This window comes from Caretta caretta, chromosome 14 (assembly GCF_965140235.1).
Source record: "Caretta caretta isolate rCarCar2 chromosome 14, rCarCar1.hap1, whole genome shotgun sequence".
Taxonomy (NCBI): Eukaryota; Metazoa; Chordata; order Testudines; family Cheloniidae; genus Caretta; species Caretta caretta.
In genome coordinates this window covers 12,644,555-12,671,509 of record NC_134219.1, presented here as the reverse complement: position 1 = coordinate 12,671,509, position 26,955 = coordinate 12,644,555, and the positions used below count along the sequence as shown (strand labels likewise).

Sequence of the window (26,955 nt, the reverse complement as noted above, 5' to 3'; positions counted from 1 at the left end):
CTGGAGGCCCAGCCAGGCATGGAGGGCGGAGAGCCCTAGGCAGGGAGGGTTGGGTTGGTCGGTTACCTCCCCTGTGTGACAGAGGAGGGTGTGTGTGTGTGTGTGTCACCCCTCCCCGTATGAACCCTAAAGCCTTAAAGATAAGAGAGTAAATAAAAAGAATCCAACTAGGCAGTATTTCTTTTTCACAAGGGCTCACTAAACTTGATGTTAATTTGAACGTTTGTACTATTGATTGCTGTTGAACTTGCTTGAATATGAGTAATTTTACCAGGTGTCCTGTATTCAGCACAGGAAAATATGGTCACCCTAATCAAAAGTAAAACACAAAACTGCTGCGTTTCCCTTGGTTTTGTGAAGAGCTTGAAACCAGGTGATACGTCAAATTTCAGTCTATCATCAACACACTAATATTTGGAGAGCTGCATGCATCTGTGTGAACTGAAACAAAAAGTAATGTTGGCATGAGCCCATGTAAATAAAGTTAAACTGCCAGTTCTGCAACAGCTTTAGTATCAGCCATGGTGTCCTGGCCAACCTGCCCACTTAAAATTCACCCGGAGTTTCAGCTGAAATACAGTATACTTCGCTTTTAATTGTAGGGCAGCGCCATGCACTGTTAAACGGAAGCTGTTTCAACCCCAGAGGTGACTTCATTTTGGTGATCTATGAAGTAGTTGACCATTGGGATCCTTCAGGTTTAAATGCTGTATAAGTATAAGGTGGTGGTGTGTTCAGGCTCCAGAAATCTAGTGAGAATGAACAAATGCACATTAAATATTGATGTGTTTTGCAGACTTTACTTCTAACTCTTTCATTCTCTCCTCTTTTTCCTCCCCCCAACTTTAATACTCTCTAGGTTACTAATACTAGTACACAGGTCCTTACTGTGTCCTAGTACTGAAGTCCTTACTCAGGTAGTGCACTCCTGAAACATATTTTCAGTTTTGACAAAATAAAGACTTTAGGATTGGGTCCAATAATGTTTTTGTTTTGTGGGTGGAGGGTGAGTGTGCATGATACTAACACAATAAAACTTATATTATGCTTATATATTGTATATGTCAAGTTTTGCTACAGTGGCTCAAAAAAAATACTGTTTCCAGTGGTATGTGATGTATTGGGAATTTCTTCAGAAATATAAGCACATGTTAGTTGCAGACATGACCATCTGCATTAGTATCTGTGAAGGAATGTTTGTATAGGTCTGTAGTGGTCATTAAAGGGTCAACATTTATCGACAATTGGGACAGTTTCTATTCTAAATGTAGAGGAAAAACAATGATGATTTCAGTTACCATTAGGTAGTGATTGTTTTCAGAAGCTGACCTTTCATTAGTGGTCGTTGTCCATGAAAGTAAAATCTGCAGTTACAGTAAAATCTGCAGTCTGAGCAGAACATGTATTTTTAGTTCAAAGCTGTTGGAGCAAAACATCCTATGGAAATTGCTTTTTGCTTGAGCAAGCAAAAACAACTCACAAACAAAACCCCCAAAACAAACAAAAAAAGCCTTTATTGTTTTCTCCATGAAACAGGAAGATTGGGTTATACTTAATGGGTCACCTCAGATGTGGAATTTTTTCACTGCTGAATAATCTATTTAGTTCATTACCCTTTGAAACATTGCGAGAGTCTGGAAAAAAATCTTAATATTCTGTGGGTTCAGGATAAGCGCTAACGAAAATTTAAATTAAAAAAATAAAGCACTCTCGACTATTGAAATTAGTTTTCATCAAGTCCAGTCATGTTTGAACATGAATGAGATTTTCTAAGTGTGTGGTTGTCATTAGATATTGGCCTATATTCTTTTCCATTCATATTCTTACACTATACCATTCCTGTGCTGTCTGAATGCTCTGCATCCATATGCTCCTGAACTTAGGGACAGTTTGGGATCAAATGGACTGAGACCCATCTCTGGTTGATTATGCCATTACAAGGCTCTCTTACATTTCAGGCTTCTAGGGCTAGATTCAGAAGGGGAACTTAGATGTTGCCAGGCTCAGCTTTGTTGCAGTTAACTTTCGGGAGCTCTGCCACTAGTAGTATTCACAACCCCAAATGAGGCATCTGGGTTCCCTACACAAAGCGTGGGGAGAGTTAGGTGCCTAAAAAAGGGATTCATAGAAGTCAGCACATTGAGCAGGGACCTGCTTAAGCTAACCAGTAAGAAAAGTGGACAGAGTGGTATGACAGAAGTCGCACACTTCAAAGGGAGTGAGGCACCTACCTCTGCTCAGGATTCAAAGTCATGAACATTCTCTTGAAGTTAATGAGTAAGCCAGTCCTTTCTCAGGAAAAACGGAAGAGGAGGAGATGGTGCCTTCTTAATACTCAATCATGCAGTGATTAGAACTCACCCAAGATGTGGGAGATCCTGGAGTCATCCTCTCTCTATCTCTGTCTCAGTGACTATATAAGTATTTCATACAATAGGGAACAGCGACAGCTGGAGAGATTGACAGAGACCCATCTCAGAATACCCTATAGCCCAATGGTTAGGGCATGCAGCTGGGCAATAGAAGACCTGAATTCAAGTCATCTCGCTGAATCAGGCAGCATACGGATTTGAATGCACGTCTTCCACATCACCGGTGAGTGCTCCAGTCATTGGGCTATTGGATAAAAGGGAGGAGTGCATCAGCCCCGCCTCTTCCTTTTGTCATCTTTTGTGTAGGTTAAGCATGCTTTGAGCATGCCTACTGGATTGGGCCCTGCTGGGGACTTTGGAGGGAACTCCTAATTCATGAATCCTCTTGGGTTTAGGTGTGAGATAGGCACCGAGCAGCCTGACATGGACTTATGTGGCTTTTTGTATGCCCGCCGGCAGAAATTTTAGGTTCCTCAGGGATTTTAGTAGTGGAAACCCAGATGCTTCCAGGGTTAGCTGGCAGCAGAGCAATGTGAATGTCAGTAGCACCTAAATGTTGGATTCATGGTACCTAAAACGGCAGTGAGGCATTTAAGTCCCCTTTGTGAATCTAGCTCCTATTGTGTAGGAAGCTTTATTTTTAAACTTTTCTCTTTATTTATTGGCTGTTGAAAGGTAGGTGGTAGAAATGAAAATGTCTCAAGACTTCTCTGACAATTGACCTGGAATCGTCTTCATTATAGTGGAAAGATATTTGTGATGAAGAATATAAAGCTGAGATTGATAAACAAATATATTTCAGCACCCTTTACAGCATCTAGTTAGATTTTTTTTTTTATCACCATGCTGGTCTGAAACTGCACCACCAGCTATCAGATAAAACGATCTATTGAGGTCCCTTTCCCCAGTTCCTGAACTAAAGGTTGAATACTAGTTGAATGACAATGAGCCATAAAAATAAGCTTTGTGGAGAAGATCAGCTAATCATACTGTTGCAGGAATTTAAATGCATTGTCTCCTTTGAATTTGTTTTCACCTTAAAGGGTAAGTCATCTTTCTCATTATTTGTAAAACTTTGAATAAGTGGGGGAGAGAAAATAGATGCACAAAAGAGAGTTTCTTGACATTCTTGTCAATATACATGTTTGGAACTGACAGCATGAGAAATTGTCGTATCAGTTTAAAAAAATGAAACTCCTCAGGGCTCTGAAAACACAAGATGAAGACAGTAGCATCTGTATGCTAGGGATGTGATATATGAATCTTTCTAACCATTCGAGGAAGATCAGTGACTGCCACACATGCTTTCCCTTCAAACATCATTACAGTAATTAGCATTACGAAAAGTGTTATAATAATGGTGGGTGTGTGTGTGTGTATGTGGGGGGGAGTTTGCAAGCAAATAAATACATAGGTGAATAACATCCCAGGCATAGGTGTAGGAGGAATTTGTAGTTAATTTTCCGTGGGAAACTGCATAATGCTGTAAAGCACAGTATAACTTAACGAGCTTATTACCAGCCTACTTATCTTATGCATTAGCATGGTATGCAAAGTCATGAAAAAGTACTTTCTGAAGCACAAGGTAATTGAGAAGCAAATTTGAATATAAGGCAGGAAGAAGCGTAATATTAGAGACATGCAGAAATGTAACCACTGCTCACTAGGCTCCAGTGACAGGCTGAACTTTAAATGTCTTGGCTCTGGGGGATTTTAAGTCAGACCATAATGCTGCTCTGGCATTCCTGGTTTGTTTTTAAATTTTAAGTTTCAATTTTTTTTTTTAAATCTGAGCCCCATCCTGCACTGTGTTGGACATCCCTCAGATCCCGCTGAGGTCAGTGGGAATTCATCTGGTTAAGGAGCTCAGGATTTGGCTCAATGGGTGCTGAGAGTTCACAGGACCTAGCAAGATGGGATTTGTGGTATTAACTATGTTGATGTGAAGGAGGAAGTTCCATGTTGATTTTTGTGTTATGTTTCTCTGAAGCAGTAGCCCTACTGGTCCTGTATTTTATGTAAGGTTTTGTATAAAGAAGTATGTACAGCACAGTATCATTGATTTTGTTTGTAATGCTCGCATAAACTTCTTCTTGAGCTCAGCATGGCAGTTACCACTTGGCCTTTGCAATCTCTGTGTGTTGTTTCAATATTACAGCAATACGTAACTCTTATGGATCTCTACTTATTAAGGAATTTATTAAAAGGGAAATACAATGTAACTTGCTCTTAGAATTGTTCTCAAGGTGCCTTCTCTTAGTGGCTGCTCTAAAACATTCCCTGTGAAGTTTTGTTTGATTATTTTTGCAAGGTAACCAGTTTCTGCTGGTCCTTTCATTTTTGAAACCTGTCGTAATGTGTCTATTTCATGGGCCTAATCCTGAGAGCTGCTAAGCACAACTTGCTGCTGCTCAATTTGAAAAACCTGAGGATTGGGCCCAATTATGCTATCCAGGGTTGCAATTGCTCAGTCTCTCTCCACCCAGTGATATCTGGCATTTAAATGCCACCCTCTATTTCAAAGGAGCACAAAATGCTTTATAAACTATAGAGATAAATTGCCCCCTTGGGAATGAAATGCGGCTGCCTCTGGGGTGGTGAAATACAATTGAAAGCAATATAACAACACAGCTGTCAGATCCACACTTTATGTTTGGGTACATGCAGGGTAGGCAAACTTATGTAGTACATAAATTTCAGCCATGAGCTGAAATAGTCATTGCACTGCTACTGGCAGAAGACAAAAACAAAATCAAGCATTGTAGTTTACAGGAGACTAGCACCTTCTCTGGTTCTCTCTTGCCTGGGTATGTGGGGAGTTGCTAAGGAAAAGTACTGGGCGCTGCATTGTTTGTTGTTGTTTTTTAAAGCACCTTCATTTTACAAGATGTTTTGCACTGTGGGAATTTCACCATGAAATTGGTCAAGATTTAAGAGCATACTTACTCACCTGACGATACAGCGTATTTGAATGCTTAGCTCTATAAAACAAGTGTTACCAGGACCACCTTTTGACAAAGCTTTTCCATTATTTCAATACACCACATAGCCATAAAAACAGCTAAAAGAGTTTTGTGTTTTTGTTTTTTGAAACTCTTCAAGGTCATTATTTGAATAGGAAGGTAATTGGATTTGAGACACCATAACCTGTGGGATGTTTATGACATCCCTAATGAATGGTACAAGGTACCACTTGTTCCAAATAATGTTGAAATTAGCATTGAAATGACTGTTGTCACTTTAAAGTTTAGATATGAAAAACAATTTGCAGTCAATCTTTTCTGATTTTTAGAATACTTTCTACATGGGTATCCACTCTAAATGGAATGATTAAACTATTTTACTAGCTCACTAACTCTTTCACAATTGCTTACCTCTCTTTATTGTCCAGCTACACTGAAAGAAGGACGGGAGACACTTGATATGGTTTTAATCAGGCCACAACCTTAATATTAGATGTCTGGGACTACTCAATAGATAAGTGAACAGTACAGGTAACTCCATGCTCATTCACTATCTACCCAGACAGCTTCCTCTAGCCCCGCTCTTTTTCCATCCAGATGTCACACTGCCTAGTATGGGACACAGCTAAAAATGCCAATCGTAGGTCAGACTGCCATAAAACAGGGCATGTACCCCAAACTGGTGGTATGTTCTATCGTAAGATTTCACCAAGCCAATAACAAATGTGTGCTTCCAAAACACTATACTAGTTATTATGAGGCCACAGACAGTCTTCTTCAGGCACTCTAGCCCCTCATGCACCACCCAGACAAACCAGAATTCTGTGATAAGTGATTATTAAAACCAAGAATCACACACATTCGGTTCTTCTGGTTCCAAAGCACCAGACACACACCCCAGGTCAAAATATACTTCAGATATTATCCAAAACTCACGCTGGTAGCCAGTCCTTTAGTAAACTGAAAACTAAAGGTTTATTAATATATCTAAGGGAAGGTGAATGCAGTCCCCCCTCCCCCCAGCACAAACACTTATGCAAAAACCAAGCCTTTTGTAGCTACTCTCCGAGGAGAGGATCATTATCTGCTGATTCCCTGTTCCCAGAGTCTCAAAATTAAAGCCCAAGCTGCAAAAAGGGAAAGTTAACCTATTCATGAGTGTGCTAGTTATGAGCTAAAGCTGTTATGAACTTGTTACCACAGAAAAACCCATTGGTTAGGTTTGAAGGACCGACTCTGACCATAATACTTGTTGGAGTTGGGAGTGATCTCTGGTAAGCTTATTAGCATGCATGTGGGTTCTTTTTATTTTTAAAAAATATGTTTTCTGTTTACTGATTTCACCTTAAGAATGTGCTTGCTTAGGAAGAGCTGTGTGATACCGTGTAACTGTTGGCAATTAATCTCTGGAGAGAAAGCAAAGCTCAGATCCTGGCCTGTTTAGGCAGTCTGGCTTACTGGAGAGATCACAGCATAGGCAGGGAACTGTGCAGCCTGGAAAAACCATGGTCAGGAGAGAGAGACACAAACAAGTCGCTACCATGACATGTGTCATAAATATAAAGGGAAGGGTAAACCCCTTTGAAATCCCTCCTGGCCAGGGGAAAGCTCCTCTCACCTGTAAAGGGTTAAGAAGCTAAAGGTACCTCGCTGGCACCTGACCAAAATGACCAATGAGGAGACAAGATACTTTCAAAAGCTGGGAGGAGGGAGAGGAACAAAGGGTCTGTGTGTCTGTCTATATGCTGGTCTTTACCGGGGATAGACCAGGAATGGAGTCTTAGAATTTTTAGTAAGTAATCTAGCTAGGTATGTGTTAGATTATGATTTCTTTAAATGGCTGAGAAAAGAATTGTTCTGAATAGAATAACTATTTCTGTCTGTGTATCTTTTTTGTAACTTAAGGTTCTGCCTAGAGGGGTTCTCTATGTTTTGAATCTAATTACCCTGTAAGATATCTACCATCCTGATTTTACAGGGGGGATTTCTTTATTTCTATTTACTTCTATTTTTATTAAAAGTCTTCTTGTAAGAAAACTGAATGCTTTTTCATTGTTCTCAGATCCAAGGATTTGGGTCTGTGGTCACCTATGCAAATTGGTGAGGCTTTTTATCCAACATTTCCCAGGAAAGAGGGGGTGCAAGTGTTGGGAGGATTGTTCATTGTTCTTAAGATCCAAGGGTCTGGGTCTGTAGTCACCTAGGCAAATTGGTGAGGCTTTTTACCAAACCTTGTCCAGGAAGTGGGGTGCAAGGTTTTGGGAAGTATTTTGGGGGGAAAGACGCGTCCAAACAGCTCTTCCCCAGTAACCAGTATTAGTTTGGTGGTGGTAGCGGCCAATCCAAGGACGACGGGTGGAATATTTTGTACCTTGGGGAAGTTTGGACCTAAGCTGGTAAAGATAAGCTTAGGAGGTTTTTCATGCAGGTCCCCACATCTGTACCCTAGAGTTCAGAGTGGGGGAGGAACCTTGACAACATGTGACAGAACAGCTGGGAGCCTCGAGTGGGTGCCTTTGAGGGACCACAAGTTCTGTTGCCCTGAGCTGTGACAGTCATTTTACAATATTTATGAAACTGCTTGCAAAGAACATTAATCCTGTGCTATATTTTGTAATAATTTCAGACTTACTCAGGGGTGAAAGTAAAATTTCTCTCTTACCAGTATGGGGGAGACAGCCTTGGGTGGAAGGGATGGGGCTGGGGGGGGTCAGCGTCCCCCAGCCAGCCCGCTCGCGCCATCTGGGGCTCCAGTGGTGATTTAAAGGACCTGAGGCTCCAGCACCGCAGCGGCTGGAGCCCCAGGCCCTTTTAAATCGGTGGCTCCAGGGTAGCTGCTCCTTCCCCTCCCCCCCGTTGGTGGCCCGGGTGGGGTGGAAAGGGGCATGGATGTTAAAGCGTTGCCATGGCAGTGCTTTAAGCAGGGTCTTGTCACGGCAGCGCTTTAAAGTCAGTGGTACAGGCCGGTACAGGTGGCCACTTTTTGCCGGTACGCTGTACTGGCCCATAACACCTTACTTTCACCCCGGGCTTACTTCTGTTAAAAGAAAACAAAAACTAATGTGAAAAAGCCCTGAGAAGTTTTCTGAGGGCTCTGTGCAAGTTTCAACCCATGGAAACTCAAAGCAAGTTTTACTGAATACGCACCCTACTTCTTAAGCCCTTTGTCATGGTAGAACACTTAAGGTTTACATCACATGAATTACTTTAATATAATTTCCACTAAACAGATTCTTCCAAGATGGCCCAAGGAGGTGTAATTTGTCAGGTTCTATGCTGTTCTAAAAATGCACTTCGGTATTTTTCATCTGACATATTAAAAACTAAATTCAAAAAAATAAAGGAAGTAAAATATGGAATTATAGAACTGTAGGGCTTAAAGGGACCTCAACAGATCGTCAAGTTCAGCCCCCTGTGCTGAGGCAGGACCAACTGTAACTATAACATCCCTGATAGGTGTTTGTCCAACTTGTTTAAAAAAAAACACAAAACCCCAAACCCTCCCATGATGGGGATTCCACAGCCTCCCTTGGAAGCCTGTTTCTGAGCTTAACCACCTTTATAGTTAGAAAGTTTTTCTTAATATCTAACCTAAATCTCCCCTTGCTTCAGATTAAGCCCATTACTTCTTGGCCTACTTTCAGTGGACATGAAGAACAATTGATCCTCTTTATAACAGCCCTTAACAGATTGAAGACTGCCCCCCTCTGTCTTTTCTCAAGACTAAACATATGCCCAGATTTTTTTAATCTTCCCTTGTAAATCAGGTTTTCTAAATCTTTTTATCACTTTTGTCACTCTTCTCTGGACTTTTTCCTAAAATGTAGTGCCAGAATTGGACACAGTACTCCAGCTGAGGCTTCACCAGTGCCAAGCAGGGCAGGACAATTATCTCCCATGTTTTACATATAATATTTCTGTTAATACACCCCAGAATGATATTAGCCTTTTTTGCAACTGCATCGCATTGTTGACTCACATTCAATTTCTGATTTGCTATAACCCCCAGATTCTTTTCAGCAGTAGGACCACCTAGTCAGTTATTCCCCATTTTGTAGTTGTGCATTTGATTTTTCCTTCCTAATTAAGTACTTTGCCCTTGTCTTTATTATATTTCATATTGTTGATTTCAGAACAATTCTCTAATTTGTCAAAGTTACTTTGAATTCTCATCCTGTCCTCCAAGGTGCTTACAACTCCTCCCAGCCTGGTATCATCTGCAAATTTTATAGACATACTCTCCACTCCATTATTAAAGTCATTAATGAAAATATTGAGTAGTACCATATGCAGGGCTGACCTCTGCAGGACCCCACTAGATATGCCCTTCCAGTTTGGTAGCGAACCACTGATAACTGCTTTTCAGTATAATCCTTCAGTCAGCTGTGCACCTACCTTATAGTAATTTCATCTAAATCACATTTCCCTAGTTTGCTTATGAAAATGTCATATGGGACTGTATGAAAAGTCTTGCTAAAATCAAGATACATCACATATACTGCTTCCCCCCAATCCATTAGGCCAGTAACTCTATCAAAGAATGAAATTAAGTTGGTTTGGTATGATTTGTTCTTGACAAATCAATGCTGGTTATTCCTTATAACCTTGTTATCCTCCAGGTGCTAACAAGCTGATTGTTTAATAATTTGTTCTAGTATCTTCCAAGGGATACTAGATTCCATGCCTACTTCCCAGCCACAACTAAGGGCCAAGTTCAAACTTGTTAGAAGGGGTTGCAACACCATTGACTTGAGTGCTGTTGAATATATTAACCCCAGACCTGAATTTGGCCCAAGGTCTCCTGAGCCACTTCCAGCTACATAGTCACGTTCAGTGTTTTGGAGAACGCTTGTACCTCTCGATGTAGATAGAGGTAGGGTGTGTGTGTGTGTGTGTGTGTGTGTGTAGAATGTGAACTACAACTTCATGTCACAAAGAACTGCACTCACGAACAATTGCAGGGAAAAACTTGTGCATCAGTCTAATTGGGCCTTAAAATATGAGGATACATAAAATCACTCATTTCTGTAGTATTTGCAATATTCTGGAAACAAACTTTGTGAAACAGCTAAACACTACAAGAATAACTACTACATCTGCTGTTTTTTATTCTTCCTCTTTCTTCTTCCCATTCTTTCCCTTCACATTTTTTCTTTATAATATATATTTCAGTACATCTTTTTCATCTTTTCAGTATTTTTGATTTCTCTGTTCTGTCTTATCAAACCTCTCAATTCAGGTTATTCTGTCCTTCTCTCTTCCCTTCTACCCAGTGCTCTGTTCCTCCTTACTTGAATTATTTTAAACTCTCTTTCTTCTCCAGGTCCCTACATTTTCCCCACTCTTCTGGTCCCTCCCTTTTCCTTTCAACATGCTCCCAGTACCCACTGCTCATTATGTGGGCCACCAACTCCCACTTGTGCTCCTAGCTGCCCGGATTCTTCCATCTCATCTTCTAATTGATGACTCATTTGGGAGTGCCCCTCAGTGAAGTTGTTCAAATTCAGCCTATCTTCCCCCGACTTGTTTGGCCCTCACTTAGCTCCTCTGTGCTGTGCCTGTTGGGCTTAGAGTAGCCGCCTCAGGTGCCATGGCAGAGCATGAGGGCACCAGACAAAAGAGGAAAGATGTTGAGGGTGAAATTCTTAGCATGACAAAAAGTTTCTCTTTGCTCACAGAGAGGTACTGCAGTGTTAAGGGGCTCAGTTTGTTACTTTCAGAAAGTTTTCAGGTCTTTCATTTTCATGTTAGGGTTTGGTCTTAAAGTTTTAGTGCAGGAGATAAGGAGAGTGTGGGTCCTTTGTGAGTTGTCTTCATGGGGGGTATCACTGCCTTTTTCACGTTGGTAGCTAGCAGGGACACCATGATTTTCTTCAGGATGTGGATTCAGATTCTAATCTTAGTTTCATTGACTAGTGTAACTCCACTGAAGTCAGACAAGTTATTCCAGATTTACAGCAGCATGAGATCTGAATCTCACTGGCCCATGTTGTTTTGCTGGTTTTTAGTCTGGTGACATGGGGTATCGTAATAGCCTATCCATCTATCTTAGCTTTATTTGATGGCATGTTTCCTCGGGCTAAGCAGAGTCTGATCGTGGGAGACTTGGTTTTCTTTCAGACTTGAAGCCCCAGGCACTGGTCTGTGCAGATGAGCCTTGTGCGAAATGTAGTGCAAAAGCATAACAATGTTGAATGCCAATTACAAGATTCTGCTGGTAGCTTGCTATTTGAATGATTTTAAATCCTTGCCCACAGAATTCAGACTCTGCTTTACCCTTTGGTAAAGGTACCCGTGAGAGAGATTGTATTTTGCACTCTTTAAAGAGAGGAATTCACAGAACTGCCTGTCTACCCACCCCTGTTGAAATGTTCATTTGTAAATCAGTTGACGGAATGTCAGTGCTTTAGTTTTTAATTCAAGCATTTCAGCTGAACGTCTTTATCAGAAGAGCATGGACGGTGCTTGGATGAAATTTCATTTCTGTGGCTTTGTCTTCAGTACATGGAACACAGGCGTAGAGCATAAATGTTTAATGAACGGGGCCATCCGTCTGGCAAAACTTCGGCATCAAATGTTGTTGTTCTTCGTTACTGTCAAATTTCAAATTATGCCTGAAAAGAATCAAGACCTGAAATCAACTTCCCTTGCTGCTGTATTATTGTGTCATTAAAACGGAAATAAGGGAGAGAGGGAAAGGGAGAGCTTTGCTTTCTCTTTGTTCCTATCACATTTTCTAGTGTATTGCAAACATTTCTTTTCCACTGTGCTTCTGTCTCTGTCTTTCTCATTCCCTCTTTGTATATCCTCAAAACAGGTTTTTTCAACTATGTTAATAATTAATATGCCATTTCCCCAATAACTTCTCACGTTGACCTAATATCTAGGACTATACAGTAGAGATGTCCAGGTTATGAAAATGCCTAGGACCACCTCTTTCTGATGTGTAGTTTGCAATTGCTTATTTCTCCAGGGTAATTTGGTCTGTTATCCAAGAGCCTTTGGAGCATGGGGAGTTTGATTTTTAAAGCCACCTATCTAAACTATTTGTGCCAAAGGGCGAGGGGGACATATCTTTCCCCTTTTCTAATGGACCAACTGCATGAAGAAATCTTGAGGAAAATCTTGCTTAGACCTGAGACATAAATGGTACCATCTCATTTTCTTCCTTAAGGCCTTTTGATTTTTAAATCCAGCTTTAGACATCAATACTAGCAAATTTCCATATGGATTCTGATTCCCCTCCATTCTCTAGGCTTTGGAAATATCACTTCAGTTTTAAATATCTTTCCCATTACTTTCCTCTCTCCTGTTAATGACGACGCAAACACTGTACAACCAAATGTGATGTAAAATTCCCAGAGTTCATCCTTATTCTGCTAATCTTTCCATATAGTTCTCTGCTCTCCCTTTTCCCTGTACTAAATGTTGGGCTCTTACTTTTTCTGTAGTTTTCTTGCATTTAAAATTTATAAAAGTTTGATATGTCACAAACGGCAATTTATTTATTTATTTGCTCAGCTTTACCAGCTGCTTAACTCTGAATTTATTATAGAGATGGGCCTGAGTCAAAACCTCATGTCTAAACCGGGTTTTAACACTGGTTCACTTTGGAATCTGGACCTGCATCCAAGGCTGAATGTCTCCGTTGGCCCTTATATCTATGTCCATAAAAACTACATTAAGATGGAAGTAAAAGAGTGGATCGGTTATTTATGGGTAAAACTAAATTATTGGGGTGTTGTAATTATTCCCAAATCAACCAAAATAAACGTAGGAAAGCCGGAATGACAGTTACCTTACCATGTTTGGATTTATTGTAAGGGTAAGGTAAGAAATGCAAAGTTAAGACATTTAAACAACCTTAACTCTGCCCTGTAGTGGTATCATACAAAAAAAGTATGGTTACGATTCCCAACCCAACCCAAGTTGCATTCCTGCTTCTCTCAGCATTCCCCTGTGGGTTCTATCAGCAAGTCTGCATCTGATCTGTGTAGGATGGTTTTTTTATATAACTCAGACCTTTGGCTTAGCACTTTGCCATTTCAGTTTTTCATGTAGCACTTTCAGTCTCTTATCACTGTGGCCTGAGAATGCACTGCTATCTACAGGTCTTGTTGATTGGCCATAGATGTTGGGGGTTCCACTTTATGCCAGGTTATGCCTCTGGAATGACATTCTGTATCTATGCTCAGCTCTGTTTGATTTTGGAGAGAGAAGCTGCAAAACTGGAATCATGATCTGTATGTTCCCAATGTTTGTGGGTATTGGAGTTCAGAGTTTCGATTTGGCCCATGATAAGGGGCTGCTCTGATTTGTGAATCCAGATATGAACGTACCCAAATGATCATGTGCTGTAGTTTGGACTTATCTCCAATATTTCTATCATTTAAAAAAAAATCTTGCTGAGATGGAGTCCATTAGTTTGCAAAATGGATTTGGAAATGTTGACAAATGCATGTGGGATATCCCTGTGTGATTACTGCATTTCTCTATTTGCAAGGCTTCTATATACCAGCTTCACTTAATCCACAGCATGAATCCTCACTGGGACCAGCATTTTCTATCATGTCATTCCTTCTTTCTAAAATCCCCTCAGCTAGCTTTTGGTGAAATACCCAAAAGGTTTTATTACTTATTAAAAGTTTCAGAATGGAGACTTGGCTTATCTTTCCTACCTTCTGTCACCAGACAAACCCCGATGAACAGCTGCCAGCTATTTCACAGATGTAAGTTACAACCTGCTGCTGTCAGTACAACAGGTGACCCTATGGAATGATGGCAAACTGCCACTCCGTGCCCCATGCAGCGGTGTGTGTAGCTCTCTGTCCAATGCCACTTGCAATTGGCATCGCCCTTTTCCGCCTCAGGATTAATTTCTCACGTTTAGAGTCAGTGGGGTTGCAGAAGTGATGATGATTGGTCGCACTGAGTCCAGGTGTCACATTTTTATCTGGTTTCAGTACTCACAAACTTTGACACTGTAGTGTATATTTTCAATTTAGGATAAGAACATACACACAAATCTACAGCTAAGAAAATAATGTTGACCGCCATATAATTGAGTGTAGCTAAGCAATAATGTGTATCTAGCCTATGTATTTGTGGTGGGAGGGATAGCTCAGTGGTTTGAGCATTGGCCTGCTAAACCGAGGGTTGTGAGTTCAATCCTTGAGGGGGCCATTTAGGGATCTGGGGCAAAAACTGAGGATTGATCCTGCTTTGACCAGAGGGTTGGACAAGATGACCTCCTGAGGTCCCTTCCAACTCTGATATTCTAGGATTCATAATGCACTTTTCACCAGCTGGGGGCCGTGCACACTATGAACAATTACATCAGTTCCATTCTCACCATTCAACCATGTACGATACTTTCTTAAAGCAGCCTTTTTTTCTTGCTTGTTTGTCTCCAGGAGAAATGCTGCTGGCTGTTCTGCCCCTGCTGTCACTGAGGGGAGGTCTGTGTGAAGAGAGGCTCTACACTGTGCCCACACTGCAAAATTGGGCTCACCCTGATATTTGGTGACAGGGAATTCCACACCCCAGGTTCAGCCACTAAGAATACTTGGCCCCTGATAGTTTCACCTTTGGCTCGATCAGATGCAACATCCCGATTATGATCACAGCTGTCATGACAACAACAAGGAGTCCGTTGGCACCTTAAAGACTAAATAAATCTGTGAGTCTTTAAGGTGCCACCGGACTCCTTGTTTTTTTTCTGGACACAGACTAACAAGGCTACCCCCTGATACTTGACAGCTGTCATGGTAGATCACTGAGAGCGGGATGATTCCTGGTTAGTTGGGACCCAACTGATTAGACAACTTTAAGATTGGTAATATACAAGAACATCAAAAATATGCACACGTGAACTTGTTAAACACATTTATTGAGTTCTTGACAGTAACCAAACACGGTGAATGACCATTATAAACAAGAAAAAAGGCATTAGCTTTAACTTGGTCAGCTCCTGCTACATCTGTAAAGAAAATATATCCCTTCCAGCAATTTACAAGGTTGAATTTGTATGTCTCAATAATGGACTCAAACCGGGAAATGGTAATTTTAAACTAACCCATTTTTCAGTTGCCTTCCGCTTCTGGAGCCTAATTCTTCTTAATGATGAACCATAAAATGGAATTAAAGTTACACTAGCTTTGTTAAATACATTCCTAATTGCCATTAACTCAGTTAAACTGGCTGCAAACAAATAAAGTAAAAAAGAAAAGTAAAGCTGCCTCAAGTGCTAGAGGCTTATCATTTCAGAAAGGAAAAATAAACCAAAGCGAGTGTACTAAATTAATTTGTTAAACACATTTATTGAGTTGTTAACAGTAACCAAACACAATGTATGACCTTTGTAAAACAAGAAACAGAAAATGGATCATTTCTGATTTTGGCAAATCCTACTACAGATATGTGACAAAGGGGGATATATTTCAATTTCTTTTATATTCTGCTGTGATATATTTACACTACTTATCTCTCAATGTCTGTCCTTTTTTAATTAAATAAACAGAAGGATCATAACCGAGAAATAAGTTTCCTCTACAATCTTCTTGTTCTGTCTTGTCAGTATCCGTTAATGATAGGGATAGAATGAGAGCTTTCCAAGGATTACTTGGCACACAGAACACAACTCCACTTTGATGCTGTACGGAGCCACCTTTTTCTTATTTTTTTTTTTTTTTTTGAAGGGGAGGAAAGAAAGAATTTCATATGTACAAAGGCTGAAAAGTCTTTCTTTGTGAAGCTAAATTAGTTCAGGAAAACTGTATCAAAATTGTAATCACATTTACTGTAGTTATTGTCTCTTTCTTTTTTTTATTACGATCAATCATATGAATGAATTTTTAGTTACGTTTCCATCTTGGCAGCTTTTTTCTTGCAGCACGTTTGCACATACTGTCATGAATCCAAAGAGTGAATGAGATTGGGTGCATTCTAGATTATGTCAATTCACAGTAGTAGCATTCCACTGAGGTGAGGGGTTCTTCCTGTTTGTCTTAATTACTTGAGGAGCCATTCATTTACTGAAAGAAAAGTAATAACAGTTATACTTTACAAAACACCAAATATAAAATTGCTGATTTTTAAAATTAAGTGCCTTCAATGTTTGTATTTTATAGAAAATAGTTGTTGAGTAATTTCAAAATTATGAATTGAGAATGTGGCTCTTAGTCTTACCACTACACTAGAGCTGGTCAAAAAATTTTAAATGAAAAATATCTTTTTCAATAGGAAATTATTATAATTTTTTAAATTGGAAAATGAAATATTTAGTCATGTTTTTGCCTTTTTTCAGAATTTTTTTTCCTTTCTACCCCTTCCTCACCCCCTTCACTCATTTTTCAGTGGAAAAGAGAAAAACGGGAAGGGGAGGAATATGAACTGAAAACTGAAAAATTTGGAATATTCGAGAAATCATTCCTTTCTGAAACCTGAATTTCCCATTTCAGACCACTTCTACTATCATCCTTCCTGATATTTTTCACATAGTGTTTTTATCAAATTATTTAGTGTGATTCAACTGCACAATGGCACCTGACTGCTCAATTGAGCTGCTTAAGTCTATCATATCTGCTCACTTTCAATACTATCCCATTTCTACCAATGTTTATACCCATGATCTCCGTGGAGCCAACACAGCCCTGGGAGAGGGAGTTGGATGCTATTCTGGAGGTAACAGCATCAACAGAAATTGTAAACTGAGTTCCAATTGCACAACGTCTGTTGTTGATGTTGTGAAAACTAAAGCGAACTCAGCTAGATCGTCAGTTTGCAACTGGAAAAATCATAATTATAAAGTGAGATGATGTGTTCTGGAAATACCTAAGAGATAATCAGTGTGGAACCGTACATTACTAATTTTATGAAGTCACCTTTCAGAGCAGAAGTACATTTTATTTCCTTATAACATTTCCTTCAATTGTCACATGGCCTATTATTTTACTCCACTTGAGATCAGAATCTGCACAATTATGTTTTGATTCTCATTTGCACGTGCCATACCTCTTTTTCAAGAAAAACAACCTACAGCTACAAATTATCCTATTGTCATAAACTGGAGTGAGGTGTTATGATGCTGTGTATCATTGTAAAACTTCTCAGATTTCAGATATTCTAAACTTGATAGCTGAAATCTGACACTTATATTCAGATCCTATCCCCCCTATTTATATATTGATTCACTTTGATATGTCCCATTGTACACCGCTACTAAAACAACATTATGTAAATCAAACAAGGATCCTCCGAGGAAAGGAGCTCTACATAGGTGTAGAGATTATTGTTCTGGAGAGGTTTCAGAGTAGCAGCCGTGTTAGTCTGTATTCGCAAAAAGAAAAGGAGTACTTGTGGCACCTTAGAGACTAACCCATTTATTTGAGCATAAGCTTTTGTGCATCCGATGAAGTGAGCTGTAGCTCACGAAAGCTTATGCTCAAATAAATTTGTTAGTCTCTGAGGTGCCACAAGTCCGCCTTTTCTTTTTGTTTTGGAGAGTGCCTCATGTAAAACCTACCTCTATACTGTAGTTTCTGTGCTCTGTTGTTTGGACAATCTTTACCCTGTAAACTAAAATTGATATTAGTTCGGATACATCGATTGTTGAGAGGCTGGACTGGTCTGAAGTTGTCACTCATGCTCAGAAATATCTGTGATGGCTGATTCTGGCTTAGCAGTCGTAAAGAATGCATCTGTACAAAACACAAAACAAGGTCCTATAGTATTATTCTTCATTCTAAGTTAAGTAAACAATATTGAAGACTATTTAGATTAATCATCATATGCAAAGCATACTAACAATATTTTTGTGATTTGGAATTTGGGGTGGGTTGACAGAGATTCAGTCTATACTAAACATATTTTTAGACCCATAGGCAACTGGGATACCTTAAGTAAAGACAAAACCATTTCCTTTGTGGTCATGATCCTGTTTCTCTAAGCCCCATTGTAAAGAGAGCCTCCAGTTTTGTGCAGAATAAATGGAAATGGCACGAGGGAGCTTTGGCTGACCAGGAAGTAAATGGAATCCATAGTACTAGATAGTGGCAGCAGATGCAGAGAAAGGGAATTTGGTGAATGATGAGAGAAAATTGCTCAAAGGTGTTATGGTAACTACTCTGGCTTGCTATTGAGAAGACAGCTTTGGGTGAAAGTGCCCAAGTACTGGTTATGCCACACAAATCTGAATGCAGAGCCTGATTGGCACCATATCTGTATTTTTAAAGAAGTTAGTGCTTCTGGAAGGCATGGGACTTGACAGTCTTGGAGAGTGAAATCTTCTCTATTCACTGAAAGATCTACCTTGGTCAACACCAGTGCAATCTTCCCTACATTGCCCTCCTAATGAGGTTTGGCCTTGACCTGGGACTCCTTTATGGGACAGTCTTTACCTATCATGACTACTAACAAAGTTGCCAATTTTGAAGGTGGTATTTGTTGGGTGGGCAAATGTCCACTAGCAGCTGGACTGCAAAAGACCAAACAGCTATCCATCTAACGATGACTTTTGAAGTGGCAATCTAAAGGTTAAAGGGCATTTATTCATTACCATTTCCTCCTGGTGGCTACCTCATTAGTTAGAGTTGTGGGAAAGTGGGGGAATCTAATGAGCTTGGAGAGTTTTGTAGAGAACTACACTGGTAGGTGTGTTTTGCATGTTGTAGAAGTGCTAATGACTTCAAGGGAAATCTTCCGCCTTGCATCAGTTCTCTAGTCTGAGTATACTGTATAATTAGTCAGTAAATCAATTTGTAGTATTAATATTGTAGTATGCATCTAACCAGTAAAGCCTGACAAGCAGCAGCTACCATGAGATGATGTCCTTTGAGTACCAGTGTACGCTATAGAAACATTCTGATCTTCATTTTCTACTAAACAATTTTCATTATTGTTGTAATAACGTAACAAAAATATTTATTGTAGAAAATATGCACGTTCATTGGGAAGTTTAGTATGTATGATATGTACCCATTTTCTCTCAACTGCCTCCCCTAAATTACTCTACCCATTTAGAATGAAACAACAAATTGTATTCCCCAAACCCATGCACAGTTGGACAGAATTAATACAATGCAGTTAAAATACATTGCATGCTTTCGGTAGCATCTTATTGGCAAAGATGACACGATTTGAAACCCCAATGTGACTTCTGAGCCCTAATTTCTCATCCTTTATTTCATTCCTTGGACTAGATAACTTCTGCTGTGTTAGCTGGAGCTGCTGTACTCTGGGGGAGGACAGTCTGTGTTTCTAATAGTTCTTGAGGATTCTACCAGGTGAGAAAACAGCTTTAAGATCTGCTTAGGGCTCTCAGGATTCTCACTAATGGAGGATACACTGGGGATGAGGTGAATCAGTGAATCCCCTGGCTGACATTGCCACCTGTCACACGGTGGTTGGCCCCAGTAAATTAAATAGGTTCAGTGCTCTGCCAAAATAGGCTCCCATTTGGCCAATTAAGAGGGCAGGGCAGTACCTGGGGGATAGAAAGGACCAGGCAGAATCTGATAGAGGGAGACCCAGTGAATCAGAGCTGTCTGAGTGAGAGTCAGGAAAAGGCACAAGTGAGAGCTGCCAGACCCAGAAGGTGTTTCCTGCAGTGGGGGGGAGAGAGTGAAGGCAGGAGAGCAGCAAATGGGGTTCGCCAGCTGACCTCTCCAAGCCAGAGAGCCGGGGCTGGAAGGCAAAAGTGAGGAGGAGGGAGCGGAGGGAGCAGAGGGAGGTGCCTGCTGTCTCCTAAGCCAGAGAGGTCTGAAGGCAGGGGTGCAACATAAGTGCTTAACCACTTACGTCACCAGAGAGCTGGGCCCAGGGGATCAGTGAGAGGGCTGGGGAAGTGAGGGATGCTCCTCTGGCCAGGATGACCTCCCAGCAGAGAGGCTGTGGGGGTTCCCGCTGGGAAGAGAGGGGTTGCACTCGAGTTGAAAAGGCTGGGGTGGCTGTCCTGGCAAAGGGACAGAAGGGGACCAACAAGGAGCCTAGGTTTGGTGGAAGACACCAGAATATGATGAGGATGCACTCCAAGCGGAGAGGCTGGGGGTGGCGGTGATGGTTTTCCTGCTAAGAAGAATGGGGTTTTAAGGACAATGTGGACTGGGGATGATATGGACTATGTTTTGGGACTTCTGTTACAGACTATTGGAACTATGCTTTGGTAACAAACCAGTCCCAAGGAGGGATATTATTTAAGCAAGGGAGCCTGAAGTGGAGCTCTCCGGTTACCCTGAGAAAGGAAAGTGACGCAGGTGCACTGATGGTGCTGTGGCCTGCTGCCAGAGGGTGCCACCCTTTGACCCCCCATTTCCCAGGCACCCACACTTGAAGATCTGCTGTTTGTGGCGCGCTCAGTGGGGGTTGAAAGCAACTGAACTGTGCTGCCAAGATTTTCCACCAATGTGGTCCCCAGCTGGCCTACATAATGGAATGAATCTAGCTCCTACTGCTTGCTCTATGCTGCTGCTACCTAACAGTAGCCCTCAATATGTCACTCTGGAACCAAAGGCCTATCTTCCATATTTTTGACACACGTGCTGGCATCAATCCGGCCACCTTTTTCTGTGCCAGAAAATGTAGACTGGAGCCTTCCCCAAAGGCTCTTTGTCCTAGCTCAAGTCCTACTACATAAACTGGCTGCCACAATCCCTCATCAGACCACAAGCCTCACTCTTCTAATGTTCTTAGTCTTTTCTGACCTAGTGTGGGAGGGTCCCAATTATGTTTCTGCACTTGCGCATTTTTTAGTTATTCTAGCACCCCCTTGTGCAGAAATTACAAAACAAACATAGTTTAAGATACAGTATCGCACTAAACCAAAGAGAGAAACGTAATTTCAAATATGATGCTACAAAAATATACATTTAAAATATGTATTCTTCTGATGACATTTACTAGGTCCATTATGTTCATTTTAGTTTACCTGCATCCTTGTTATGTAGACAGGTTTGTTCATTATTATCCAACTTGCTGTTTCATAGCAGGGTGGAATGGTCATGGACCCATCATATGTAATGAAACTAGAGGTCTCGGGATAAAGTTCCTCAATATTAAGTCCCTGTAGTAAGTATGCATCATCTAGAGAATAAAGGGGAAAAATGATCTAGATCAAGCAATATTTTCACACGACAAACTTTGTTGCACATGCCTTTTACTCTAGAATCTCAACCTTAGTTTTACTGAACTAGAAAGTCAAACAAATATACCTTGTGCTCTGTACAAATTGATTGTTCAACACATGGACATAAACAGATATTATGATTTTAATATAGTAACTTTGCCCTTAGGTGCTTGCTCACAGCTTCTGTTGACTTCAGTGGGAGTTTAGCACAAGCATTTGCAGTGAGAATTTGGCCCTGTTTTAGGTATTTGGGTTTAAAGCTGGTTGAAGTTGTATTTATTGATTTGGATGCAGCAGCCTTTGGAGAATGCCGACTCTCCATATTTTTGGAGAGATGAACAATTTTTGCTCAACAAAACCATGGGAACACCAAGAGCATTAAAGCTTAATTACCTTTGTTTGAGAGAAAAGATTGTTCTGCCTTGTTAAGGTTAATGTATGATGATAAAGCTGCTCAGTGAAGCCTGCTGTCCTTTAATGAGCACACTGGGAGTGGATGCAGTATAAACTCAGAATGCTCAAGTCAGAGGTGAGACAATATGCTGTAAAGAAACTTACTGGCCTTCCCACTTTTTTCATATCCTCTGTGGTATTAATGAGGTGTCCCTTTGTAAATGACTGCAGAGTGTGGACATGTGATAGCATATGATTAGAAATGGATATAACTTTTAGGAGTCCTCAAACCTGCTCAGCCCCTGCTATGTTGTATGTATTTATTGCTGTTACATAACACTGACCCTACAGTGCTTTCTGCAAGTCTTTCAAAGCTGTAACTCTGATTTTCCAGGATTCTCTGCAGCATTTCAGACTTCAACAGTTCCTTACTAGTTGTTATGCTGGGGTACTTTACATTTAAACTTGTCAGCTGTCTCCTCTACCAATATGATGCATCACTGAGGAAGCTGGGCCGGTAAGATGAAGTAATGGTGAAATCTCAGAGGCTGCTTTCAGTTGCATGTAGTGTGTTTGGTATGGTTCATGAGTAAAGCAAATACTATGTGGGCAAGGAAGGTGTGCTGCCATGCTGCAGATTAAGTACATTTCTTCTCCTTTCAGTAAATGAAAGGAACTCACATTGACATTAATGGGGAGGTATGAAAGCAAATGCAGTGGAAACCAAATGATAAGGGTATGTCTACACTACCCACCGGATCAGCGATTGATTCAGTGGGGATCAATTTATTGCGTCTAGTCTAGACGCGATAAATTGACCCCTGAGCACTCTCCCGTTGACTCCTGGACTCCACCGCCGCAAGAGGCGCAGGCAGAGTCGACGGGGAAACGGCAGCAGTTGACTCACTGTAGGTCTAAGTATGTCAACTTCAGCTACGTTATTCATGTAGCTGAAGTTACATAACTTAGATCAACCCTCCCGCCCCCAGTGTAGACCAGGGCAAGATTTGTGATCATGTGCTTTAGACTGAGGTCTTAGTCTATCACTTCTAATCTATATCAGAATGGTCATGACTTTCCACTGAGTTTATATGAAGTTTCCCATACAACATTTATTGTAAACTTAACTAGAATTAAAAACAGCATGTTAATGAGCAATTAATTTACAATCAATACATCTTTTAGACAAGCTATTGAAAAAAGAAAAAGGGGAGGGAAAGAGTTCTTGAAATTGTAAATATATTTTTGTGTTCACTTTTAAGAAAGTTATGAAATTCATGCTAAATTTTAGCTTTTATTAGCCAAAGTGTTCGGTGTAGACAGCTTCATCTTAAACAGCTGACAAGTCAGGCAGTTACTTCATTTCACCTGTTACACTCTTTTCTTTGACAGCAGCAGAAATAGTCATGAAAGTGTGGTCAAGCATGTGAAGATTCAATAGAAGTAAATGACTTGAGTCTTTGATTCAGTTGCAGTATGTGGGTGTCATATAAGCCACATTTCTCCAGGTGTCACTCGTGAAGTATATCAACTTACTTTATTTATGCTCTACTTTGTGTCACTAGTATAATAAAATCTGTACCTATTGTTTCAATATCCTCATTTACAACAATTTTTACATAAAATGTCCTTGATCAACATTCATGGTATTGCACAATTAACAAAGAACCTCCACTCCTTCCTCCTCTATTTCCCTCTCCTACCTTCCAAAAAGAAAGCAGAAAAGTTGCAATGATCAAGGAAGCAGGCAAGCACTTAAAAAATGTGATATTTCATCTCCATTTGAGAGATTGCTGCTAAAGGATAAGGCTTACTCAGGCAAAATACCTGTTCTATGTTGTGTGTGAGGGGGGAAAAAAGACCCTTTTGCATCACAAACTCCTGTCTCAGGCAGTAGATAGTTGGAGTGCCCAGGGAATGCAAATGTGATGGCTGCTATCTTGACCAACACACTGGGGATTTAGGGAGCTAAATGCATGAGTTGCTACAGTATGAACTAAACAGTGAAGTCTCCCTAGCTGGGACTATATAATTCATAAACACCAGTGATTGGGTAGAGACTGGACACATTCACCAGTGGGTTACACAAGATCAGGCCTGATATCTATTTAAAATCTGTTCAGACTTAATCTTCTTTATTTCAGGAAAGATGTCTCCACAGTGTACTTTCTTGGCTGTGAGAAATCTGAAGTCCCACCCCTTTTTGTACTTGCAGTCAATCTGAATGCAGTTATATATATCCATTGTGGGGTCTACTAATAGAGTGGAACACACTATTACTCTCACCTAGGTGACTGAGTCTATCACCTTTGTTAACATGTTCAGCCTCCATTGGCCTAAGGCCTGGGATTCTGAATGTGTTTCCAAGCCAAAAAATGTTCCAGATGAAAGTGCTAAACCATTGCTGTTGCATTAGTGAGCTAGACTGGTGTTAAATTTTAACAGCTAAAGAGGACTGAATACACTAAGCCCTATTAGTAAAAATATTTAGCAGTGTAGCAATAATTTTGCTGGAATTAGTGAGCATGGAATGCATTCTTTCTTGCTCATGATTGTTTTGTAGGAGTCATTACACGCCTCTTTCCCCCACATGAACATCCTTCTAATTATTTATAAACCAGGGAGACTGGTGTAGTTCATTCTAAATGGCATGGAATCAGTAACAATAGATAGTTTCAAACGCCAAGGGCCAAATTCTCTTATTGACATCCATATTAACTGCAATGGGTTTGCAACGGTTTAAACGAGAGCAGAATTTGCCCTGAAGTCTCTACCAGGAGCCAACCTAAGAAATTAGTGAAGATCTGGGATATTAGTAATTTATGGCTTATTTTTGGGTCACATCGTTTTTATTTTACCTGCTCTGCTATAGGTGGGCACTATGAGAATTAGGCTAGAAGCAATACAGCAAGGTATCAAATGGGGAAGACATGCAGTCAACTTCATTGCTGGTATAAATGCAGGAAACTCTACTTGTTTCAGTGGAATTGCCCCTGTTTTATGCCAATGGTGAATTTAGCCTATTATTCTTAATGTGGATTTTTAACCTGCATAAGTGGCCCTGTTCAGTCTCCTCAGACAACAGTCGTCATGATCTAGGGCAGGACTGAGGCATATAACAAAGGGCTGAACTGAGCTGTTGTGGTGCACCCCCACTCTAGTGTGAAGTCCAAGAAACCATGTGGTTCTGGCAGAACCTCTGGGAACGCAAGAAGAGCCTGGCTGATGATGCAATACCCTTGGGGAGAGTGCAGCAGTTACTCCCGTCTCTGGTGTAGAATTGTAGGGACTAGACCTGGCCCCCTTTGCATATGGTAGAAGTAACTGTAGTGTCACCGCATGCCCTGAATGCGAGGACTCCCTTTGTGATATACCTCTGAATGGGGAACAGGGGATCCTTGGGCTTTCTGCCTCCCTTGTGTACCTATGCAGGAGTCAAACACCATTTAGTCCCTAAATCATTTGTAACATATTTCCTGGTGTGCCGCTCTCCCACTCTTAGATCTATTTGCTTACTGTGATGTAATGCACTCAGTAAGTACCATTTGAGTTACAAATAACGCCACAGATTTGAACTGCAGTTATAAAATAACAATGCTCTGTGTATCCCATCCAAGAAATAAACGACAGAGCTTTAAGTGGAAGTCACAAGGCTGAGATTAGCAGGAGTAACCAACTGAGCATGTGAGGGTTGGGTTTAGATCATCAAAAACCAGGCACAAAGGTGGGTAGGAACATGGAGTTTCTATACAGAGTGAAAGTAAGAGCTTAAACACTCCAGCACAGATGAAGCCTGACCTGGGTGGCACCCTGAATTCATGTAAACAGGGTTAGAAGTGAGCTATCTACCAGGTTGTGGGGCCCAAAGGGGGAAAAAAACCTTGGAGTTTGAGTCTGATGCAAAGCTGATTGAAGTCAATGGAAAAACTCCCACTGACTTTACTGGCCTCTGGATCAGGCCCCATATTAGCTTGTTTGAGTCTCAGGGTCCCGCAAGATATAATCTGATTCTTTGGGGCTGTCCAGTGTTCAGTTCATCTGAGAGCTATTTGCCCACATTGATGCTTTGGTTGAATTATGTTTAAGTTGTGGTCTATTTTTTCCGCTTGAAACTGAGCAATGGAGCCTGGGATGAACCAGGTCCACTACATCTGTTTTCAGCTGGAGCACGTTTATGGCAAGAAAGTGAACAGTGCATATTACAGACCCCCCTAAATAGCAATTCATGGGAATGACAGAAGAGGTAGATTTCAGAGTAACAGCCGTGTTAGTCTGTATTCGCAAAAAGAAAAGGAGTACTTGTGGCACCTTAGAGACTAACCAATTTATTTGAGCATAAGCTTTCGTGAGCTACAGCTCACTTCATCGGATGCATACTGTGGAAACTGCAGAAGACATATACACAGAGACCATGAAACAATACCTCCTCCCACCCCACTCTCCTGCTGGTAATAGCTTATCTAAAGTGACCACTCTCCTTACAATGTGTATGATAATCAAGTTGGGCCATTTCCAGCACAAATCCAGGTTTTCTCACCCTCTGCCAACCCCCCCCCCCCCCACACAAACTCACTCTCCTGCTGGTAAAAGCCCATCCAAAGTGACCACTCTCTTTACAATGTGTATGATAATCAAGGTGGGCCATTTCCAGCACAAATCCAGGTTTTCTCACCCCCCCCTCCTTTTCCAAAAACTACACACACAAAGTCACTCTCCTGCTGGTAACAGCCCATCCAAAGCGACCACTCTCCCCACAATGTGCACGATAATCAAGGTGGGTCATTTCCAGCACAAATCCAGGTCTTCTCACGCCCCCCCCCCCCCCCCACAAATTCACTCTTCTGCTGGTAATAGCTCATCCAAACTGACCACTCTCCTTACAATGTGTATGATAATCAAGGTGGGCCATTTCCAGCATAAATCCAAGTTTAACCAGAATGTCTGGGGGGGGTGGGATTGGAAAAAACAAGGGGAAATAGGCTACCTTGCATAATGACTTAGCCACTCCCAGCCTCTATTTAAGCCTAAATTAATAGTATCCAATTTGCAAATGAATTCCAATTCAGCAGTTTCTCGCTGGAGTCTGGATTTGACGTTTTTTTGTTGT

At 40.9% G+C, this 26,955-nt stretch overlaps 1 protein-coding gene and 1 long non-coding RNA gene across 6 annotated transcripts in view; one reads left to right on the top strand and one right to left on the bottom strand.

Moving 5' to 3' along the window:
• LOC125621287 (uncharacterized) overlaps window positions 1–26,955 on the top strand; it is a 279,878-nt gene that overhangs the window by 119,219 nt on the left and 133,704 nt on the right. The window lies entirely within an intron of this gene.
• Window positions 15,204–26,955, bottom strand: part of CA10 (carbonic anhydrase 10) — a 328,547-nt gene continuing 316,795 nt past the window's right edge. For all 3 annotated transcript variants that reach the window (XM_048818029.2, XM_048818030.2, XM_048818028.2), the window contains 3 exons: window positions 21,258–21,412; window positions 17,859–18,033; window positions 15,204–16,368 (listed from right to left, as the gene is read on the bottom strand). In XM_048818029.2, coding sequence (XP_048673986.1) covers window positions 16,346–16,368; window positions 17,859–18,033; window positions 21,258–21,412 — 353 coding nt within the window. In that variant the 3' untranslated portion in view covers window positions 15,204–16,345. The remainder of the gene's footprint in view (window positions 16,369–17,858; window positions 18,034–21,257; window positions 21,413–26,955) is intronic.